Below are 21,911 nucleotides of genomic sequence, written 5' to 3'. Positions count from 1 at the left end.
ATTGTTTATAAACCATTTATAAATCCATTATAAGGGTGGTCTTATTGTAAAGTGGTACCGATTAGAGCCAAACCACAAAGGTATCACACATAAAACAGACCTGAGGCCTGGACCCTACCCAGCTGACGTCCACAGCATGCAGACGAATGTTTGTTTAAATTCCTGCAATGCAATACTTGACCTTTGATGTGAAATTTAAAGTGACAGACCAATCAGAGTTAAATATCACAATTTATGGTTTAATACCAAGGGGTTTAATGTACATTGTAATATGAACTCATAGAAAAAGCTATTTATTCATGTACAAATTACACATACATCAGCTGTTTTCTCCACACTTCTGTTCAAATGTACACAAGGTTCTTCTCTCCCATCGCTGTCCCGTAGCAGCTTTGCCACTTGGCAAGACTTGGCAGTGAAACGTAGTTAAGAGAAGCACGAAGAATAAAACAGAATTCATTTCAGTCGTCTCAACACAGACACGGAGAGGAGGGAAAACCAGTCTGTTAGCTCTCTGCAGGAAACTTTGTCTTCTGTCCCAGACCATGATCACATTTCGTCCTGTTCTTACAACACAAAGACAACATCCTACAAGAGGCAGAGGAGGGTAGTGACAGGCTTTTCTTTATGGCAGACAGAGCGATGGCAAAGGAGGAAGAGGAGGAGCAAACAGCTGGCCTCTTCACAGAATTAAATATCCACAATCAGTTTGACTGGGTACAAAATACAACTGGATCCCCCAGCACAAGTCCATAGGGTTTGTCAATTAGTTAAATGAGCAAAAAAAAACGGCCTTGTGTAACAGTTAAAACTCCACTTAGAGACAACATGAGAAACAAACTTAGAAAAGCAACAGACAAAACATACATTTATACAACTCTGTGTTTCTATCCCCACGATCCTGTCGACACCAGAGAGGAGATAAAGTTCATCTTCATCTCAAGTAATTTACTGTTTCATTTAGTGTGAATCTTATACAGTGCAGAATATATGGGCTTGATTAAGTAAGTGTGTGTGCGTGTGTGTGTGTGTGTGTTGTATTTCTATACTTTTAAGGACCACATGTCCTCTCAGGTGTTCAGCTTCATCTCAGCATTTACCTTCCCCTTAATGTTGACGCATAAACCATCATTAAACATAATGTGACAAGACTCATCAAGGACTCCATCAAAAAGCAAACAAAAAAATACATCATATGTAGGGAGGTGAAGGTGGTGGGTTAGTGACTCTGTTTCTCTCAGTCAGTCAGTCGACCACTTTGGTCCAACTCACGCTGCGTCTAGATCTTAACTCAGACACTGGCTGGATCATCATCAGGACCTGAAGCAGGGTCCTCATGTTCCCCTTGTTACAACGTGTTGATCCTCTGACTCTTCAATTAACACAATCATCAGTTCAAAGTTAGACTTTGTCCATTTCTTTGGTTTATGGCTAAAAAAAACAACACTCCATCACCCTCACCTGTAATAACAAATGCTAGCATGCTAATATGCTTCATCATCATGAGCATGAAGCTGTTCACCCATTGGCTGAAAATCCCTCCCTAACTACTACCTAATACATTCATCCTTCACCATTTAAATGTCTCAGATATTCCATGTGATATTTATGCTCTGTACTGGAATGAAAAATGGAGTCTGTCTCCTCATAAATCACCTGTCTGCGATATGAATCTTCCAGTGTCCATAGTCCTGATCAGACAGTGTTTGTTGTGTGTGCTCCAGCTACAATAATCCAGTTTGTATGTTGTTGTTGTTGTTGTCTGTTGTCATGTTAATCTGATACTGTTGGCGAGTTCATAGGACACATTTTCGCTCACACTTCTGAAAGAATGTGTGATGGGATCTCAATGCGTCTTGGGTGTGTTCACACCTGAACTTAGAGCGGTTCACTTCTGAACAGGGCCTTAATCAGTCTAGCTTTTTTACACAGCCTGCTAACAGCTTGTGTCTCACTTACGCCCGTGAACGTGACTCTGAACACTTCCGAAACGTGGATGACCGACACTGAGTACTGTGCCTGAATGCCTCCTGTGCTGCTCTACTAACATGCTAACACAACATTCTACATGTGTTTCTTTATTTTGTTCTCCAAACTGTGTTTCTAACAAATGATGATGAAGCTTCTGTCTTCTGTCAGTCGCAACAGGTTCAAACTAAAGGAACAGTTCAACATTTCTGGAAAGTGTTAGCCTAGCTTATCATAAAGACTATCCAGTTGTTTCCTCCAGCTTCCAGTCTCTGTACCAAGCTAGGCTAATCACTAGCTCTCTACACAGAGCAGAGATATGAGGTCTCACCTGTCTCTAGGAAAGAAAGTAAATAAGCACCAAATACTAAATGATTCCCTCAACAAAGAAACCAAAGCTAGTCACAGTGTTGACAGTGTGGTTGGTGGAAAGTCATTAAAAATAATATTCTGATACTAATATTTTAGGCCTTAACATTGGAAATACTTTATAATATTTAGGTTTATTTTAAAATGTCCATGATCGAAACCACTAAAATGAAAAAGTAAAACAACTATAATACAACAGAGGGAAAGTAAAAACATCCACAGTGATGCAAGAGGGAATACAGGCATATATAAGAGTAATGACAGTGGTACCTGATCGGGATTTGGATCAGGTTTAAATTATGGAATAAGATCAGAATCAGGATTAGGTTCATTTAAAGACAAGGTTCAGGTCTCAGGGTTGTGGGTCAGACACTAACCGGACCAGGATCAGAACTCTGAGGTGGTGTTGCGGATCTGGAAGTGACTGAATGTTTTTAGTGGACGTCCTCACAAGTATAGTAATACAAGCTTGTGCGTGTGGTTTTGTGTCTATTGTCGCCCCCTAGTGTCTGTCCATGCTCACTGTGTGTGTGTTGATGTTTGGTGTGTTGTGGCCTCCACGCAGTAGTTGGGTTTGTCGGAGGCCGTGAACCCCGGCAGACACACACACTGGTAGGAGCCCACTGTGTTGATGCACTTGGCGTTTTTACACAGTGACATCCGACTGTTGAGTTCTGAGCACTCGTTCACATCTGTGGACAGAGGAGGGAGGAAGTCATGTTAGAAACAGTGTTGTTATCTCTTTGTCTTAGTCGTGTGTCACTGCTCTCTTACCAATGCAGGCCATGCGGGACATGTCGAAGGTGTATCCATCAAAGCAGTCGCAGGTGTAGCCCTCCTGAACCCGGACACAGCGGCCATTCTCACAGCCGTTCAGTATCCCGCACTCCTCTGCTCGCAAACCCTCGAACGCCTTGAATGGAGCTACAGTAGAGAGACGACAGCACCAATACATCACACTTGAGTCAAAACTCAAGTCAGATTTCAACACAAAGACATGATACACATGTTGCTGACTAACACTTCCTGAAGATGTCATTATCTCCAGTGTTCATTCCGAATAAAAGTCCATCATAAACCTGCACAGAAAAAAGAAGCTGCTTATAACTCCTCATGTTTTTAAGTTTTCTTCAGTATCACAGTGATCCAGTGACAGCTGTCTGTACATGCTAACAGCTGATTTGCCAAAATGTAAAAATAGCAGCTAAAAAACAGGACTCCGGTTGTAGCCCACAGCTAAACCGACATCCACCAATGAATTATGGGAACTTTAGTTCAAAACTTAGGGTGTGCTTAGATCAAACACTGAACTTTGACAAACACAAACTTTGATCAAACACTGATCAAACACTGATTAAACAGATGGTTCACATGAAGAGTGCATAATCTGTTTCCAATGTGTAGAATAAGTGGACTGTTGGGCTACCCTAACTCTAACATGTTACCACCAGAGGGCAGCAAAGTGCTGTAACAAGTGTTTCCATCAGAAAATATGAACCTGTGTATTTATGGTATAATCTCCCATCATATGATGAAACTATTCCAAACAGGTGTTGATGTACCTTTACGATCATGTTGGAGGCTCCAACTGTATCATGTGACACTGAGAGGTGTTTCTATCAGTGAGGCTAAATTCCCTTTTCATTCCTACCAGAGGATGTATTTTTTCATGTCTTGTTTTCCATCATGTTGGTTTATTCTTAGTGTCCTGTGTCCTGCTGTGGCCTCAGATAATATTTATAATAATATAAATTAATATATAATAATTTCCAACTGAATCACACAAATAGCGTGGATATCTCATACACTGTTGGTGTGATTAACATAACACAGAGTTGTTAGACAACTCAACAAGAGTCTCACAGAGACACAGACACAAACTGTTTCTAATACAATGAACCAAACTTCCTACCCACTTATTACCCTCTGATACTGATACCCACTGATACCTACTGATACCTGCTGATACCCACTGATACCCACTGATACCCACTGATACCTACTGATACCTGCTGATACCCACTGATACCCACTGATACCCACTGATACCCACTGATACCCACTGATACCCTCTGATACCCACTGATACCCACTGATACCTTCTGATACCCACTGATACCCACTGATACCCACTGATACCCGCTGATACCTGCTGATACCCACTGATACCCGCTGATACCCACTGATACCTACTGATACCTGCTGATACCCACTGATACCTGATGATACCCACTGATACCCGCTGATACCCACTGATACCTACTGATACCCACTGATACCTTCTGATACCTTCTGATACCCACTGATACCTACTGATACCTTCTGATANTCTAATACCCACTGATACCCTCTGATACCCACTGATACCCAATGATACCTACTGATATCCATGAGATTTCAGACTCTACACTGATTCACAAAGTTAATAAGCCATTGAAAACTATAAACTTCACTCAGCTTCACACTGATTCATGATAAAGCTTTCATAAGTTAATATAAAAAAGTGATATCAATAAGCCACATTCACATCCATCAACTGTTTAGTATGATTTCAACTCTAGACCAGTGTTTTTCTTTCATTTCATCCATTCATGCTTTTCTTCTGTTTAAATTACTGAAGAATCATTCAGATAGAACAAAAAGAAGTTTGAGCTGCTTACAGCCTGTTGACAAACTGTATGAAACCAGTGACCAGGGATCACAGAGGAGCCACTTCCTTTACAACTCTGAACCTTGGTCATATTATGTTGAAGAACTAAGTTCCTTCTAAAGACCTGATTGAAGTCCAGGTGTAAAACAGTCCTGTGTTTTAGAGCATCAAATACTAGGGCTGCACCTAACCATTATTTGTTTATCGATTATTTTTTCGATTAATGGATTAATCTATCGATTTTTTATAATTACTCAATTAATATAACAACAAATTTACCCAAAATAAATTTAAAAAACTAAGAAATTTCAATAGTTTTGTTCTTTAATTATTTAATACTTTGTGTTTTTTAACAGTTTCACCAAGTGCCACACATATTTAGAATCAGCATAAGCTCAGCTCATAATAAATATCACTCAATAAAGACTTCAGTATAGTATAATAGAGGTTAATACATAAAACAAAAAAAGAAAGAACGAACAGAGCCTGCTGTGATAAGCCATTTCTAATTTGCAGATCTTGCAGAGCACCATGTTGTTCCGTCTCTGCTTTAAATACTCCCACACTTTAGGTGATCTTGGGCGAGGTTTTTTCGTATTTACATAGTCAATTACGTCGATGCGTCGCCCCAGCCCTATTAAATACAAACACTCACGCTCCTCGTTGTAGAAAGGCAGGACGGCCTGCTGCTCAGGTGACGGTGAATAGTCCGGGCTCACTTCATATTCATGGACCGGACCGGCAGAAAGGGCGTCATGACCGTAGGGCCGCCGCCCACCCCCCAGAGGAAGGTTACACATGGCAGCATAGTCCTCTGAGAGAGAGACAGAGAAGGAGAAGGAGAAGGGATGGGATGGTAATATCAATAATCAACAATACTGACAGGTGACTGGAGGACTCATCAGTCTCTGACCTGTAGGTCACGTGTTGTGGGGTTTGTGTTTGTATTGAACTGTTGGTGTTGATGCACTGACAGCTGAGTGGAGGAGTGTATACACAGTGAACGTGGAGGTTCACAGCTGCTGTCATTTGACATTTGTATATATGATGTGTGACAACATTAAGATACGAGTTTACTTTCACAATTAAAACTGGGATTAAAATAAAGTGTGTGTCACAGATCAAATCACATCACCTGATGTGTTCTGTTTAAGTTATTTTTCATCCAGACCAGCTCTGAACCACTGAGACGTACTGAGAGCTACTGATACCCAGTGACACACAGTGATGCTTACTTATACCTACTGATACCCCCTGATACCCCCTGATACACACTGATACCTACTGTTACCCACTGATATCCATTTATATCCACTGATACCCCCTGAGACCATGTGTAATGATATAATGTGATCCTTTGACAGAAGTTCACACAATAAGGGAGAATGTCATTAAAATGAAAATGTAACCTGACATTTCATTTTCATTTCAGTTCACATCACCACATCGCAGTGTGTGTGTTGTTGTTGTGTAGTGTGTACCAGTGGGTCTCAGGGGACACAGGGCAGTGTGTGTGGTTGTGTATTTGTACCTGTGTGTCTGGGGGGACACAGAGCACAGTCCATGCCCCAGGCCTCTCCGTACAGGCAGCAGCACTCTGTGTACGTGGTCTTCCTGTTGAGACCCAGCGGATTGGTGCATGTCGTGTCTGTGACTTTCTGCCAGCAGATCCCCTGGTAGTCCACCTGCTCTGCCTCATGAGACTCTGTGGACACACACTGCATTACTACACACACACTAACACTCTGTTGCGGCCTGTGTTCAGTCTGTCAGGGAGGGTGTGAGTCACATGGACAGTGTGAGGAGTTAGGCTGAGCAGCAGGTAACAGCTTGCTTACTGAGATTTGACCTGGTCAGACTTTTTGCCTCATAACAAGTCAAATACTTTGTGAGACCTAAAGTTGGATTTTATTGAACCTGGGCTCACAAGAGAAGGTCTGAGCCGGATCATCTCATATGAGAAGTAAGAAGTTTTACAAAGACTATATGACACACAATAATAACATGGGAAGGTAGGAAGAATTTAAATGAATTAATTAATTTGTTTCTTACCAACTGCCTCAGGCATGAGCACACAGCTGTTACTGCTGGGGTCCAGCACCATGGGGTGTGTGCAGAAACACATGTATGAGCCATCTGTGTTCAGACACTGTCCCCCAACACACACCGACTCATCCACACACTCGTTGATGTCTGAAGAAGATAACACAACCTTTTCAGATGAATGTAAAAGTGACACACGACTTATTCAACTCAAGTCTTTCTGTCATTTTTCTTTCATATGCACAAATAAAGCACAAAGACTTCAGGACAGATCAGAGGTGGGCATCCACTCCTTTTTATCCATTATTCAGCCTCAAGTCTCCTGATCATACTCCACCCTACTTCACCTACTCCTCTGTAGGTCTTAAAACATCATACCTAAAAATATCATAAAACATTTTGCTCTTGAGGGTGAAGATATTCTGTAGTTTCTGGAAGTTAAATGGGACCAGTTCTTCATGCTAGGTCAGTCCCCAACTCAGGTGTAACCATGGTAACCATGTAAAACCATGGCAACCACTCTGTTAGCATAACAGAAGTAGACCTCTGATACTAGTGTTTCTAAATCCATTTTTTCTGGAGCTTTCAATCACATCTCATGGTCCACTTTCCTGAACATTTATATTCTGTGTTCTGAACCTTTACCCTACTCAAGCTTCACTTACTACATTTTTCTGCAGCAGTTGAAAGCTCTTTGTCCAATTTCTCCTGTCACTCTACAACAACACTGTCAGTGAGAATACACAAACATATCATCAACAGAATTAAAAATCGAAGAATTGAAATCTTTAAATGTTTCAGGTGCTGTATAAACCTCTGTGTACTGTCTTAGAGATACACAGCTCTGCACATCTTCAGGTCACAGCTGGATTAGCAGCTGTAATTCAGATTACAGATAACCATGATCAGATCTTTCGCATCAGTGTTGTTTAAGAGGCAAACAAGGAAACGCAGAGTTTCTCTCTGGCTCGCACACTCTCACACACACACACACACACACACACACACACACACACACACACACACACACACACAAAGACAAAGACACTCTGTGTGTCATCCTGACCTCTGCATTCCAGTCTTGCTGGGTCGTAGTCCTGTCCGGTCTTGCAGTAACACTCGTAGCTGCCCACAGTGTCCAGGCAGAAGCCTCCTTTACACACCTCCTCACCAAACAGTGAACACTCATCTGCATCTGCAAACAGGAAGAAGAAGGCAGGACAGGTCACATCCTGGAGGGACAGGAGGCTGTCAGAGGTGGCTTCATGTAAAGCTAATGTAAGGAAAAGTGTCATCACTAGGGCTGCCGTGATTAGTTGCTATAATTGATGTCACTACTAACTGCTGTATAATTATTTTCTTTTTATCATTTATGGTCACACTGCTTCTTTGTCCTCTGCTCTCTGGGAGAGAGAGCACACACAGACACACACACCTACCTACACACACACACACACACACACAGTAAAAGGCCTTTATCCAACCACCTGTTCAACAAGCAACATTGTTTGAACAGTGTCCTGAAACAGTGTCTGTTCATTAGTAGACAAAGCTTTTTAACATCTTTGGTCTGTGTAGTTGATAAATGCTCTCGTCTGCTGCTGCCTTAGAATTTACACTGAATAAATGTAAAATGTTTAGGCCTGAATCCGGGATTATTGATTATGCCAGAGTGTCATTTAGATTTTCTGGAGGAAAATGAATCGCTCAGATTAATTGACTATTCGATAAAATAGTTGATTGATTAATTGTTGGAAAAATTGTCGATAGTAACTGATGGGAACTACAGTTCACTAACTTTGCAACTTGTATAACTACAGTGTGTAAGTAGGTACAACTTTGTGCATTATGCAAAATTAGATTTTTAAAATGACGTGGAACTCTGCAGATTCAGCTATGTGACCTGTGTGTGACATGACGTAGTGTGGGAGGAGCCTGGTCTCACCTCTGTAGCTGTCAGCAGGGGGGGCTCCGTACAGAGGGTCTGCACTGGGGATGAAGCCTCTACCAGATGGACACATCAGGTTAAACTGGTCTGAAAGAGACAGGAAACAAACATGGAGGTTAATCATCCATCCTGCACTGAGAGGCGTGTACTAGAGGTGTGACACTTTATTAGGTACACCTCACTGTGTAGGTCACTTCCTGCTCAGCTGATGAAACAGAAAACACTGGTTTACACATAGTGTGAATAATAGAGACAATGAATGATCCCCAGTCAGACAAAATGTTTGAGCAGGTTTCTGAGTCAAGAACAAAGTGATACACTCAGATATCCATCATCCGTTTAAGAGTCCTGCAAATAAGGAGGGAAGGGAAAGGAGGTGTGACTGAGGTAGGAGGATCAAAGTGAGGTAGTTTAGTCTAGAAGACATGAAGACTCAATGCAACTACATCCAGAATCCACCACCAGGGGCCAGGTACAAAAAACTTGAATTATAAAGCCGTGCGTTCACATGGTTCTGCTTTATAAATCTCACTCATTAAGAAATTGGGCGTATGTGCACAAGTCTCATTTCCACTCCCACAATTAGCTCTAAATGATCAACCAGTTTGTGACAAAAAACACAGTCTGTGCCACAAGTGATCAGACACAGAGAAGAAAGACGAGAGAGAAGAATAGTTTCACTGATTGTGACACTGAGGTAAAAACCTGCATCAGTTTACTTTAGTACAATCACTCTATTGTAAAGTCCTGTTTAACTCTGAACTTTATTTATTGGGACTGGAGAGTCTTAACGAGGTTCCACAGGCTCTAACACTGTAGTAAGTAAATATTCAAATAGTATCAAACAGTTACAGAATGACTCATAATGAATAATCAGGATATTAAATGATGCAATAACAATTATTTCTGTGTATGAATTATAAAATTGTTGCTGCTGGGATTTTAAAAGATACTGCTGTCGTTCTGACTCCTCCCCCTCTAACTTACCAGTGCCATTGACAGGACAGGGGTGCACCTCACAGTTGTCACCCCAGCCGGCTCCCAGCGTGCAGCAGCACTCCTGCAGGGTGACGTGGCTGGTTAGCACGCTCTCACACAGATTCTCGTTGTTGAGGTGGAAGTAGCACTCCTTACGCTCCACTGACGACGCTGAAACCAGGAAGAGGACGACACACAGAGAGGAGGGCAGGGACCAGAGGAGAGGTGGGTGGGTGTCACTCACATGAAATGAAGACACAGTATCCAGTCAACTGTTTCTCACTTTAATTACAACAGTTTTCTAGCCTCATTGAATTCCAGTCCTCCAGACATCGTTGAGCTGTACATGTCATATCTGTGCATGACACATACAGAGAAAATGAGTCTGTTGCTGCTGCTGTATAAGTGAGGAGCAACTTTATTATCAGAGGTTGTACAAACTGTTTCAGAGCATTGTAAGGTAACAGACACTGTGTGGGGCTTTCAGCAAACTGCAGCTGCTGCATCTACAAAATTCTGAACACTTTGTTTTTGTTTAGATCTCAGTTCCTGAGCAGAAAGACACAAACTTTGACTGGTCAAAAAACCATAGCAGCCACAACATCAACAATAAAGCTTAATAAATGATCAACTGTAAAACTCACTTTGCTGAAAACTGGTGGAATTAAATCTGATGATACAACTCAAACATTTCCATCAAAGACCTCCACCGCTCATGTCTGTTTAACAGTGGTTAAAGTGTGGAAACTGGGAAACATTGCTGAGCATGCTGGAAAACTTCCCAGAACCTCATGTACCTGCAGTCACATGATCAGCACTCGTCCAATGATACGAATGCTGATCATGGTTTCAGCTCTCTACTCTGCTTTTTCAGATAACGTCATCCAAGATGAATAACTCAGGATTATTTAGCCTGATAACATGTGAGTCTGGATTAGTCTGGATTAGTGTGAACCTAAATTTGATGTTAAGTGTGGGTTTCACATGGCTCTATACATGTGTGTTAAATGTAATCGAAAGGTTTTGCATGGAAATTTACATGGACTACACACATTACACCACGAAAATGTTCCAAAACCACACATAACAAATGTGCCATGTGTTCCGCACATGTCACGTGTTCTCAACACTGCATGTAGTAGGTTTTTGTATTTGTCATGACACTGGCTTCATTGATCAAATATTCTGGTTATATAAAACATCACGCAGTCTACATCTGGATGTAACTATGGAGTCATTTGTGGATCTCTATGTAAAACTACACATTGTTTACATCAGATTTCTGTCCCTGTCTACTGTATAAAGCACGTCCACCTCAGTGTACCGAATAGTTTGGAGATGTGTTAGTGTAATGAAGCTGTCCGCCCTGTTAACCTGTGACTCACCTGTGGGAACAGGTTGACACTTGGCGACGTTGAGGTTGTAGTCCTGGCCGCTGGGACACTCACAGAGGAAGGAGCCGTCTGTGTTGACACACTGAGCTTCTCCACAAACACTGCTCAGCAGCTCACACTCATTCACATCTGTGGAGAGGGAACATGGTTATATTATTATTGTATATTAGCTGCTCATCAGACTCCTCACATTTTACACATTATCTGACGTGATTCATCAGGTGGACACACAGGAACCTACAGTTCAGGAGATGTGAGGTTACAAAGGGTCAGTCAGGTGAACTCCTGTCTGTCCACTGTTCTAGTGTTTTTTTGCCAAATGAGAAATGAAAAAATGTATTTGAAAAAAACGAAATTTTTGGTTTTATCGCTTTTTGGAAACAAAAAACCAATAGGCCATGTGATCTATTTTTTAGTTAGGGTTTGAATCCAACCCACGGCCCTTTGCTGCATTTCATCTCCTCTCTCTCTCTCACCCTAAACCTTCCTGTCCTTCTCACTGCTACTCTAATAAAGGCATAAAAAGCCCCAAAAAATTATTTAAAAAAAGAATAAACTGCTCTGATTGCTCAGTCGAAAGCCACGTGACGGAGTTGGAGTTTCCTCTTTGACTGTTGCTCTTTCAAAATGAATTTCACATGGAAACTTCCCTGGTATTAAGGCGGGGTAGCTCGATGTCTGGCTCAAGATTTATGTTTAAACTGTTTTTAAACTCATCATCATCATCATCATCATCATCATCATCATCATCATCATCATCATCATCATCATCATCATCACAATCATCACCATCATCACATTTATCACCATGATCACCATGATCACCACCATCATCATCATCACCATCATCACCATCATCACATTTATCACCATCATCACCATCATCACCATCATCATCATCATCATCATCACCATCATCACATTTATAACCATGATCACCATCATCACCATCATCATCATCATCATTATCATCATCATCATCACCATAATTCTTTTCCTGAAATTTCAGATTTCTTTCTTTCTTACTGTTTTCCTCAATGTGGCCCTAATACTCGTTGCAGAAACAGGCAAAAACACTTGTGTTGAGCTTGGTGGTTTAAGATACGACCCACAGTATCAGCCAAACTGAAGGTGCTGAGAAGAGATGAAGGTATAATTGAAATACAGAAATATGAAGTTAGCGGTCTATTGAAGCTTTTCTTTATTTGGTTTGTTGTTCCCATAATACCTGTATTTTATTTCTAATCATCTTACATCTGAATCACATTGATGTGGATGTGATCAGGTTAAAGAAAACATGTAGTTCATTTACAAACTGCAAAATTTTCTCCCTGTGTTTTCCTCTCCTATGGTTGTCCACTGATGCCAGTCCATGAACCAGTGCCCTCTGTTTGTCACATGACCCTGAGCCAGACTCCCTCCCCAAGCAGATTAACGTCCCCTCCTAACCTGTGGAGGCATTAGACCCAAGACATCACCAATATCACTAGAAAGCTACACACGTCTCCACCTGCTGAAGCAGTGACGTAGCCACCTTCCATGATGTGACCCGCCCCTGTTAACCGTCAGTTCCAAGTGTTTTCAGGCAGCAGGGACAGTAGTGCATGTTATCAACGTCTCAGAATGAGGGAGCTGCTCTGAGGCTGAAGGTGCAGTGACAGAGTGTGGACCATTTACTTCTTCTTCGTCTGTTGTCTCTGAACTAGAACCTGGTAGTGAGAATATGATGAGCTTTCTAATTATCTACATAATGAACCAATAGTCCAACACCTACCCACACAGCCGTAGCCGTCCTGGGACTCCTGGTAGCCCTGGTCGCAGAGGCATCTAAAAGAGCCCAGTCTGTTCTCACAGAAGCCGTGGGGGCCACACAGCGTCTCATTGAGGCCACACTCATCAATGTCTGGAGAACAAACAAGCAAACACATGTCAGAGTGATCTGTAACACCCTTTGCAAACCTCTGTATTATCTGTGGCTAACATCACATTCATGTGGAGGATTTCACTGTAAATCACAGACACACAGCCAAACAGATAAAGTGGTAAAAGGTGGAACTGAAAGCAGAGGATGGAGCAGAGAATTGACAGCACATAAACATTAACAAACATGAAATGAAGCTGTGCTGAAGTTCAGTAAAGATCTGCTGCTTCATATCTCTGTGGTAAACGTCAGCTGTTTCCCGCTGTTTATATTTCTCTGTCACTTCCTGTTTGCTCTCCATCTCCACCAGGACTGCTCCTCATCTCAAGACATCATGTCTCTCCTGACTTTATCTTTATCTTCTTTGTCCTGTCCAGTTCAGCTCTGGGGCCAGTTTCACAAAGACAGACTTTGACTGTAGCTTAGATATAACATATAGTCAAGACTGAGTCTAAATTCATCTGTCGCACAAAGCATTTTAGTTCTTCACTGTCTCAAGCCGGACTGTGGTACAATTAATTATGGGTAAATTAAGACTTGAAAATGGCAAACCTGGGAACAGCATTCCACTGCTGAGCTCTGTCTACCCAGAAGAAAATGTTTGTCTTTTTGAAGAACGATATTGTAAGTGAAACAATAAAAAGAAAATCTGATTTGAAAAAAATGTCTGCAGTCTCTAAAAACTCTTTATCTTCTCTTTGCTCTCTCCAGAACAATGTCAGCAAACCACAAATTATGAGCCATCTTTTCCTGGTTTTTTGTCGCTGTTTTCTTTTGTTGGGCGCTACTAGTCAGTGGAGGTGTCATTGATTGTTACCATGGTAACATTGGTCTTATGCCTGAGTTAGCCTGGGGGTAAGGTGTCTAATGTTTTTGTGAAACAGTCTGACTAACATCAGACTGATCTGTGAGCAACATGAAGACCAGAGCAACACTGCAGAGCAGTCTGACACATCTCTGTGAGACCAGCCCCTGAACTTTCAGCAATTTTTACTGCTGCCACTGACTCTGCTCCACCACCAGGATCTGGACTCCAGGGGATCCGGTCCTGTCTCCTGTCTTCACTGGGTCCTTCACTTCATCTCCAAAACTTTCCTCTTTACCTCAGTAAACTCTGTCAGACACTTCCAGCTGATCTCTCCTTATTCAGCTGCTTTCACACACGCACACACACGCACACACAAACACACACCATGTCTGAGCCCCCTGCATAAATAGGTAGAGGTAGAGAAACAAATATCCCCCCTCGTCTAGACAGCCAGATCAAAGGCTTCCATGTGTTTCTGTTCTCTGTGTTTTCTGAGAGGACATTAAACACAGCTCTGCTCTGAGGCCGATCCTCCAGCCACGGCTCAGACAACACTGTCAGACATCTCCCTTGTCTGTCTGTCTCCTTTCAAGGACAGAGACCCAGTGATGAAGAGGGTAGAGAAACAGGAGATAAGGAAACTGATATTTACTAATTATATAATTTTTTGTAAATGTCATGTTTAATATAGATTTGTTCCATTGTGTCTGTCCAGCCTGTAGCTCCTGTTCTCCTTAGCCTCACTCCTGCCTTCATCATCACTCCCTCCTGCCGTCATCATCACTCACTCCTGCCTTCATCATCACTCCCTCCTGCTGTCATCATCACTCCCTCCTGCCGTCATCATCACTCCTTCCTGCCGTCATCATCACTCCCTCCTGCCTTCATCATCACTCCCTCCTGCCGTCATCATCACTCCCTCCCTCACATGAACTGTCTGTGCAGTCACCTGATCATGGTGAAGGACGGGGTGAATGATGGAGAGATTGGAGAGGAATGTTCAGATACAGCCCCTAATCTGACACCAGCTGCTGTAGACTGACATCATCCTGAGTGAGGACTTGACTGATGGAGATTTCAGAAAAGGTTGGTGGTTTTTCTCCAAACAAGTCAAAACCAGCAAAGTGTTGAAGAATTGCTTTAGTGCTATGAAAATTGATCATGAATTATGAAATGATCCATTGTGTCTGTCCAGCCTGTCCAACCAACAATAAATGGTTCTATTAATGTAGTGTGTGTGTGTGTGTGTGTGTGTGTGTGTGTGTCTAAGCCTGATATCTGAATCCTCTGAGCCATAGAGCTCCATCGTTGTCTAAAATGCTAATATGCTGATTTTTATTATTCATATTAGCTTAGCGCATTAGCAAGCTAACATTTGCTAATTAGCACTAAACACAAAGTACACCAGAGGCTGATGGGAAAAGGTCATAATAAATTAACTATTGATCACCATCCCTCTGGAAGTAACACTCACCACTGTACCACTGCACTACATCTACCACATATTAATCCACCACTGAAAATAGTCCCTACACATGCACTTTGTTTCTTCCCGTTTGAATGATATTTGTTGAAAACTCTTGTAGCCACTGATCTCTGAGAGGCTCAGACAGAGTCAGAGCTGAGAGACAGAGTTGGTTTTGGTCTTTTCATGGTATTTGTTGAACATAAGAAAAATACAGAATAACATCAGACAAAGGTAGAACAGAGAACATGTAGTTTATTCACCCCAACACATCAGAAAGGTGATGAGCAATCATTACTCTTCCATCTAATGAAACCCATTAATATGTGTGTGTGTGTGTGTGTGTGTGTGTGTGTGTGTGTGTTGCATCCTACCGTCACAGGAGGGTGTGTCGAGGTTAGCGGTGAATCCACTCTCACACACACACAGGTAGGACCCCTGTGTGTTGAGACACTCTCCGTGGGGGGAGCAAAGCTCCGGCTCGTCCACACACTCGTCGATATCTGGAATGACACAGACACACAAACCCACTAAGAGATGTGTGTGTTCATCAGAGCAGCTCGACACACACTGAGTCACTGCAACAGTCTGAGTCCTGGTTCAGAAACATGTTTTTTTGTGTGTGTGTGTGTGTGTGGGGAGGGTGCTCACATATACAGCTGGTGCTGTTGATCTGTTGGTATCCCTGTGGACAGGTACAGGTGTAGGAGCCCAGACTGTTGACACACTCCCCTATATCCTCACAGGGCTGAGCCTCCTCCACACACTCGTCCACATCTGAAACACATACACACACACACACACACACACACACACACACACACACACACACACACACACACACACACACACACACACACACACACACACACACACACACGCACACGCTTCCTGTAACTTGACTAGTTGGTGGTAGGTGGTGATTCTAGTTTTATCATAAATTATCAGAACAATGTTTTCATCATTATTAATATAATAAGAAGGAATAAAAATGTTATTTACTGTTTCCTCGAGTTGATCATTTGAACAGTTAATGCACTTTTTGGTTTTGTGAGACATGAGAGCAGAAACTCAGAGGGAAGTCAGCTCTGCCTCAGAAACACCTGTAGTGTAACACAGTAGCTCAACCAGAAACTCCTCTCAGTGATAATTCAACAGAACCACAAACTGCAGAGTCAATAATGATCATGAAGTTAAAAGATCAGACCGTCCACACACACACACACACGTTTACTGCAGGGCTTCATGACTGACCAACTGGGATCAGTTTATTGCCACATGGGGCAGCAGTCCCTTAGTACTTCAAACATAAGCTTTGACATATTCTCTACATGTTTTGTGTGTACTCACATGCACTGCATTTACATAGAGCTTTTCTAGTCTTAATGACCACTTAAAGCACTTTACACTACTAGTCACATTCACCCATTCACACACTCATTCATACAGTGCTTTTCCTACACTGTTTTTCTAGTATACACACATATTCACACACCGATGGTACATCGGAGGCAATTTGGGGTTCAGTATCTTGCCCAAGGTTACTTTGACTTCTACATCTACACCATAATGACAGCAGAGAAGTTACTGGAACCAGGGATATTGAGGAGAGTCGTATGGTTTGCACCAGGGCAGCTGGGTCATCTGCCTATCAGGGAGAAGCACTTTCACTCAGTCCATATATGTTATTTACTATGTGACTCAGAGTCAAATATATGAACCTTTCTTCTCTCCAGCTGAGAGATGGGTTACTCCAGGTCACCGGAGGTTCTGTGAGAGCTCCTATCTCTCTGCCCCCCCCCCATGTTTCTGTTAAGGGTGAGTATTGATACTCCTGACAGTAATAGACTAATATTAGTTGTTATATCCTGATTTGTTTCAGCAGCTCCACAGTACTGTATGTGAACAGTGTTAGCTCTCAGTAGCTAACATCAGCCACCCACCAAGACACTGGCTACATCCACACTACTGTGTTTTTATTTTGAAACAGCGTTTTCAAACGAAAACGATCTCTGTCCAGACGAGTGTTTTAGCTTCGTATCAGAAACAATCTCCGTCCAAACTACCACACCTGAAAACACACATACATGAACATTCACGTACACTGAGAATGTGCAAAAAATCCTCTGAATGAGGAACAACAAAGACAGCTGCAGTGTTAAAATACAGAATGTAACTGAACAACAGCTGCTAGCAAAGGCAACAAGGTCAGTAACACTGTCATTCATTATCATGTTGTATTCACCACTTGTAGTCCCGGCTGATGAGAGCCAATCAGGAGAGACTGTGGGATGGCATTTCCAAATGTTTCAGTTTTGGCCCGTCCACGCTACAACACAACCCCAGAGTTTTCAAAACAAAATGGGTCCAGCAGCGTTTCTGAAAGTCTTTGTTTTTTTGGTGCTCTAAAACGCCGGTTCCATGTGGACAGGGGTGAAAATGTAGCAAAACAGATGCATTTTAAAACGAAAATGTAGTAGTGTGGATGTAGCTACCATCATCCCCCCTGATCTCTGTCTGCTCCTGCTCTCCTGGCTCTATATTACAGGGCTGTGGTCCAATATACAACCCCTTCAGTCAGACCAGCATTGGGATCTATGTTTAGAGCTTTAAGTTGTCTTTTTTGAGGCAGGCACAACACTCCCTTAAAACCCTTATGTATGGAAGCCCTGAGAGGGAAGTGAAGAAAAGTGTTTTTGTAATACTCATTTTGGCCACAAGAGGCTAAAGTGCGCCACTACCCCAGTCTGAATAGAATGAAAAGCACTCTAAACACAAGTTACATATAATGTGTGTTCACTTGTTTTCAAAGATGAAAAAAAAAAAAAAAATTGAAAAATGATCCTGGGAATTTTTTTTCACTTGCCTCTCAGGGCTTCTGTACATACATTCAGTTATGAAAATCTAGTTTCTTCTCTTTTTTTAAGTTATGTTTTGGGCCTTTATTCTGATAGTCACAGTGAGTGAGAGACAGTAAAGTCAGGCAGAGAGAGAGAGGGGATGACATGCAGCACAGGGCCACAGGCCTGGTACCCGTTCCACCAGGTTATCACCAGGGCAACCCTGAAAATCTATCTTCTAAATCATTTTCCTCCACACTGATTCACTGGTGTTTCCACCTGTAAGCTGCTCTTTACATGACGTGTACAGTTCAGACAGGACTCAGGCTCCTACCGTTACACTGGTCTCCAGCTGCTGACACTCTGAAGCCCGGCCCGCACTCACAGATGAAGGAGCCCTCAGTGTTCAGACAGTGGCCCCTGGTACAGACCCGCTGGTCCTGACACTCATCCACATCTGAAACAGCACAGACAGACGGACAGGTACATCACATACAGGAAACAGTACATTACATTTTATAAAAGCTATAGTTCAAACCTGGACCCTGTCAGCACTATTACATATTATATGATTGGATTATTACTGGTGTTGCTCTGCTCCAGGAGCTCAGTCACCTTCACATGTAGAAGACAGAAGTGATGGTAACTGAGCTACAGAAATAAAACCAGCTTGTAATAAATAGAGCTGAAAAGAAAATGGAAACCTGCGTTACATGAGCAGAGAAGTGGCCTTGCTCCATTTCCACGGAACTCTGTTCATCAGTATAAACACGATCTCTGGTTTCCGGTGTTTGGATTAAAGGTTTATTTAGAGTCTGTATTTATATCAGTAAACACAGCAGCAGCAGGAAGAGAAGTGAACGAGGAGGTTCCAGTCAAACAGAAAGAACTGAGTCCTCATTACACCAGCTCTGAGCAACAAGACCTCCATTCATGACAGACACCACCGAGATCTGGAGCCACTTTAGATTCTCACACACACACACGCACACACACACACACACACACACACACACACACACACACACACACACACACAGCTGTAGGAGATGTGACATTTCCCTGAGTTTGGCAGCATCACTCCAACATCTGTGAGCTGGGTTATTAACTTTTATAAAGGACTGCTGCATGGCCTAATTATTTCCTCTCACCACCGTCACCCTCCTCTGCCACCCCGCTGTGGCTTGGCGTGGCCCGCGTGGTGTGTGAGCAGTCGAAACATCGCGGCTCACTCTGTGTCATGGGGGATGAGGGCAGCAGTAAACCTCTGACAGAGAGATGGTGGGAACACCTCTGGATTCTTCCAGGAAAACACAGACTCACACTGTGTGTTCTCTGGATGCTTCAGTGGTTTACTGGAGTCTGAGCTTCCTGACCTGATTTCTGTGTGTTGATGGTGAGACATTACACGCCATGAGGTTAGGATGTCATCTAACTACTCCAGAGATTGTACAGTCCACCACCCTGAACAACTACACAGGTCGTTTTTTTAAACCCTCTGGTACGACCCATAGAAGTGTCTCCTGAAATAGTGTCCATATGGTGGCAGGTCAACCGGACCTTGGTTGACATGGTTACAATAATAAACACATAGACTGACACGGCATGCCTACCTTTGTTGCCATGGTTACTATAATAATGGTCATAGCTTGGTTAGATTTAGGCATAAAAGTACCTGGTTAGGTTTAGGAATCGTGATTTGGGTTAAAATAAGTACTTCCTCAATATTATTGACTTATTATTATGTCATGGTTACAATATAAACAGCTGGTTTCACATTGGAATCTAACACCGGTCTCCTGTGTCATATTCATCCATCCACCACAACCTCCTCCTGACGTGGACTACGTTTTCCCTTTGCTCCTGTCATAATAACTATGACCACTAGATGTCGCCTAGCAACAAAAAATAACTATGGGTCATAATAACCTGCTGCACAAACGACCTATGGGCTCGTTTTTCACAGGAGGACAGTCTCCATCCCAGATGATGCAGGAAGTGGACCTGCTGTGTGTCTGACTGAGTTATGACTCAGTGTGATGTTTGTGCAGGAGAGACCAGGTCCAGGTCTGTTCTGCTCATTATCTGTATAGATCTGATTTATGCATTTGTTTAATTCTCCTACATCAAGTCCAACTTAGTTTTAAGAGACAGTCATGATTTAAATTAAAGGAGCAAGGTTCCAGTCAGACCGCTTCACTTTATTATGTTGTAGATTTAATTTTAAATGTATGAAACTGCCATTTTCCATCAGTCTTCACTCAATGATCCATAAAGACAAAGTGAAAAATGTCATTTACAAAAGTCCCTAGACTCTTCACTGTGGCTCCACACTGTGGTGAGCTGCTTCCTGTTTGCTTTACTTGACCCGGAGTCCACCTGTGGTGAACCGAATTGATTGAACAAAGCACACCTGTGTTTATAAGGTCCCACAGTTCACACTGTAGCTGTATCCCAGTTCAGGGGCCGCATCCTTCAGAGGACGTGGTCTATGAAGGTGTGGCCCCTTGTAGCCGTCATAGACCGAACTGAAATGAGATGGTTGTGTCTACAGGGGATTTTCTCTTTGCATCACTGTTGCTTAGCAACCTTGACAACACATAACTTCTTTTCTTCACATAAACTTGAGGTTTTAAGACCCTTGGTTTTAACAGCTGAAACCCAATTCTTACATTTAACAGTGTAATCCTCAGGCTCTCTGTCAGTGTTGTTTGCTGCCATATTATTTTCATTAGCAGGACACAATGAACCTTGGGATAGGTTGGACCATGAAGGATCCACCTGTTGGATTCTTCGTTGTCCAGGAAAAGAGGAACATATTTGAAGGAGCCTTTGAAATGGGACACCAATAAATAGTTGCGCTGCTGTGACGCAATTGGTTTTCAGATGCAGCCTCTGAAGGATGAGACTCTGAGTTGGGACACAGATTGCATGTCAGGACAAAGACCATGAAGTCCAGTGAAATCTCTGTAGACCTCTGTGATCAAACTGTGGCGAGACATAGATCAGGACAAAAAGCTCTAAGTGTTCCATGGAGAACAGTGGGAACAAGAACTGTGAAGAGGAACAAGTCAGGAACCAGGACTCTTCTACAGTTGGTGTCCAGACAAACTGAGGGGCCAGGTAAGAAGGACCTGGGTCAGGGAGGAGCTTCATAAGTCCTCTGCAGAGATGGAAAAGCTGCTGGAAAGACGAGCATCTCGGCATCTTGTCATCAATCAGGTCTTCATGGTGGAGAGACGAGACAGAGAAGCTGAGAGGAAAACTGGGCTACACGGAGACTGGTCAGACCTGATGAAGGATGAATGCAGCCAAATACAAAGAGGTCCTGGAAGAAAACCTGATCCAGAGTCCAGGAGGCCTGAGACAGCCAAGACAACACTGGAGAGTCTTCAGGACCAGACCAGACCTGAACCCCAACCTCCACCCCATCTGTGGAGAGACCTGAAGAGGACAGTTCACAGACACTTCCTGTCCAGTCTGCGTCTGAGAGGATCTGTCAGGAAGACTGAGATAAACTGACCAGA

General features: G+C 42.7%; 1 protein-coding gene across 4 annotated transcripts in view; it reads right to left on the bottom strand.

The window, feature by feature from the left end:
* Positions 1 to 1,344: 1,344 nt before the first annotated feature.
* Positions 1,345 to 21,911, bottom strand: part of ltbp1 (latent transforming growth factor beta binding protein 1) — a 129,408-nt gene continuing 108,841 nt past the window's right edge. For all 4 annotated transcript variants that reach the window (XM_022765122.1, XM_022765123.1, XM_022765124.1 and 1 more), the window contains 13 exons: positions 18,719 to 18,841; positions 16,196 to 16,321; positions 15,919 to 16,047; positions 13,125 to 13,253; positions 11,342 to 11,479; positions 9,966 to 10,127; positions 8,976 to 9,065; positions 8,097 to 8,225; positions 7,040 to 7,180; positions 6,519 to 6,692; positions 5,643 to 5,801; positions 3,112 to 3,261; positions 1,345 to 3,029 (listed from right to left, as the gene is read on the bottom strand). In XM_022765122.1, the coding sequence (XP_022620843.1) occupies positions 2,857 to 3,029; positions 3,112 to 3,261; positions 5,643 to 5,801; positions 6,519 to 6,692; positions 7,040 to 7,180; positions 8,097 to 8,225; positions 8,976 to 9,065; positions 9,966 to 10,127; positions 11,342 to 11,479; positions 13,125 to 13,253; positions 15,919 to 16,047; positions 16,196 to 16,321; positions 18,719 to 18,841 (1,823 nt within the window). In that variant the 3' untranslated portion in view covers positions 1,345 to 2,856. The remainder of the gene's footprint in view (positions 3,030 to 3,111; positions 3,262 to 5,642; positions 5,802 to 6,518; positions 6,693 to 7,039; positions 7,181 to 8,096; positions 8,226 to 8,975; positions 9,066 to 9,965; positions 10,128 to 11,341; positions 11,480 to 13,124; positions 13,254 to 15,918; positions 16,048 to 16,195; positions 16,322 to 18,718; positions 18,842 to 21,911) is intronic.

Source organism: Seriola dumerili, unplaced genomic scaffold (genome assembly GCF_002260705.1).
Source record: "Seriola dumerili isolate Sdu_G_001 unplaced genomic scaffold, Sdu_1.0 BDQW01000665.1, whole genome shotgun sequence".
In the NCBI taxonomy this organism is placed as follows: Eukaryota; Metazoa; Chordata; class Actinopteri; order Carangiformes; family Carangidae; genus Seriola; species Seriola dumerili.
Note: the sequence above shows the minus strand (reverse complement) of the source record. Positions and strands in the feature narration are given on the sequence as shown.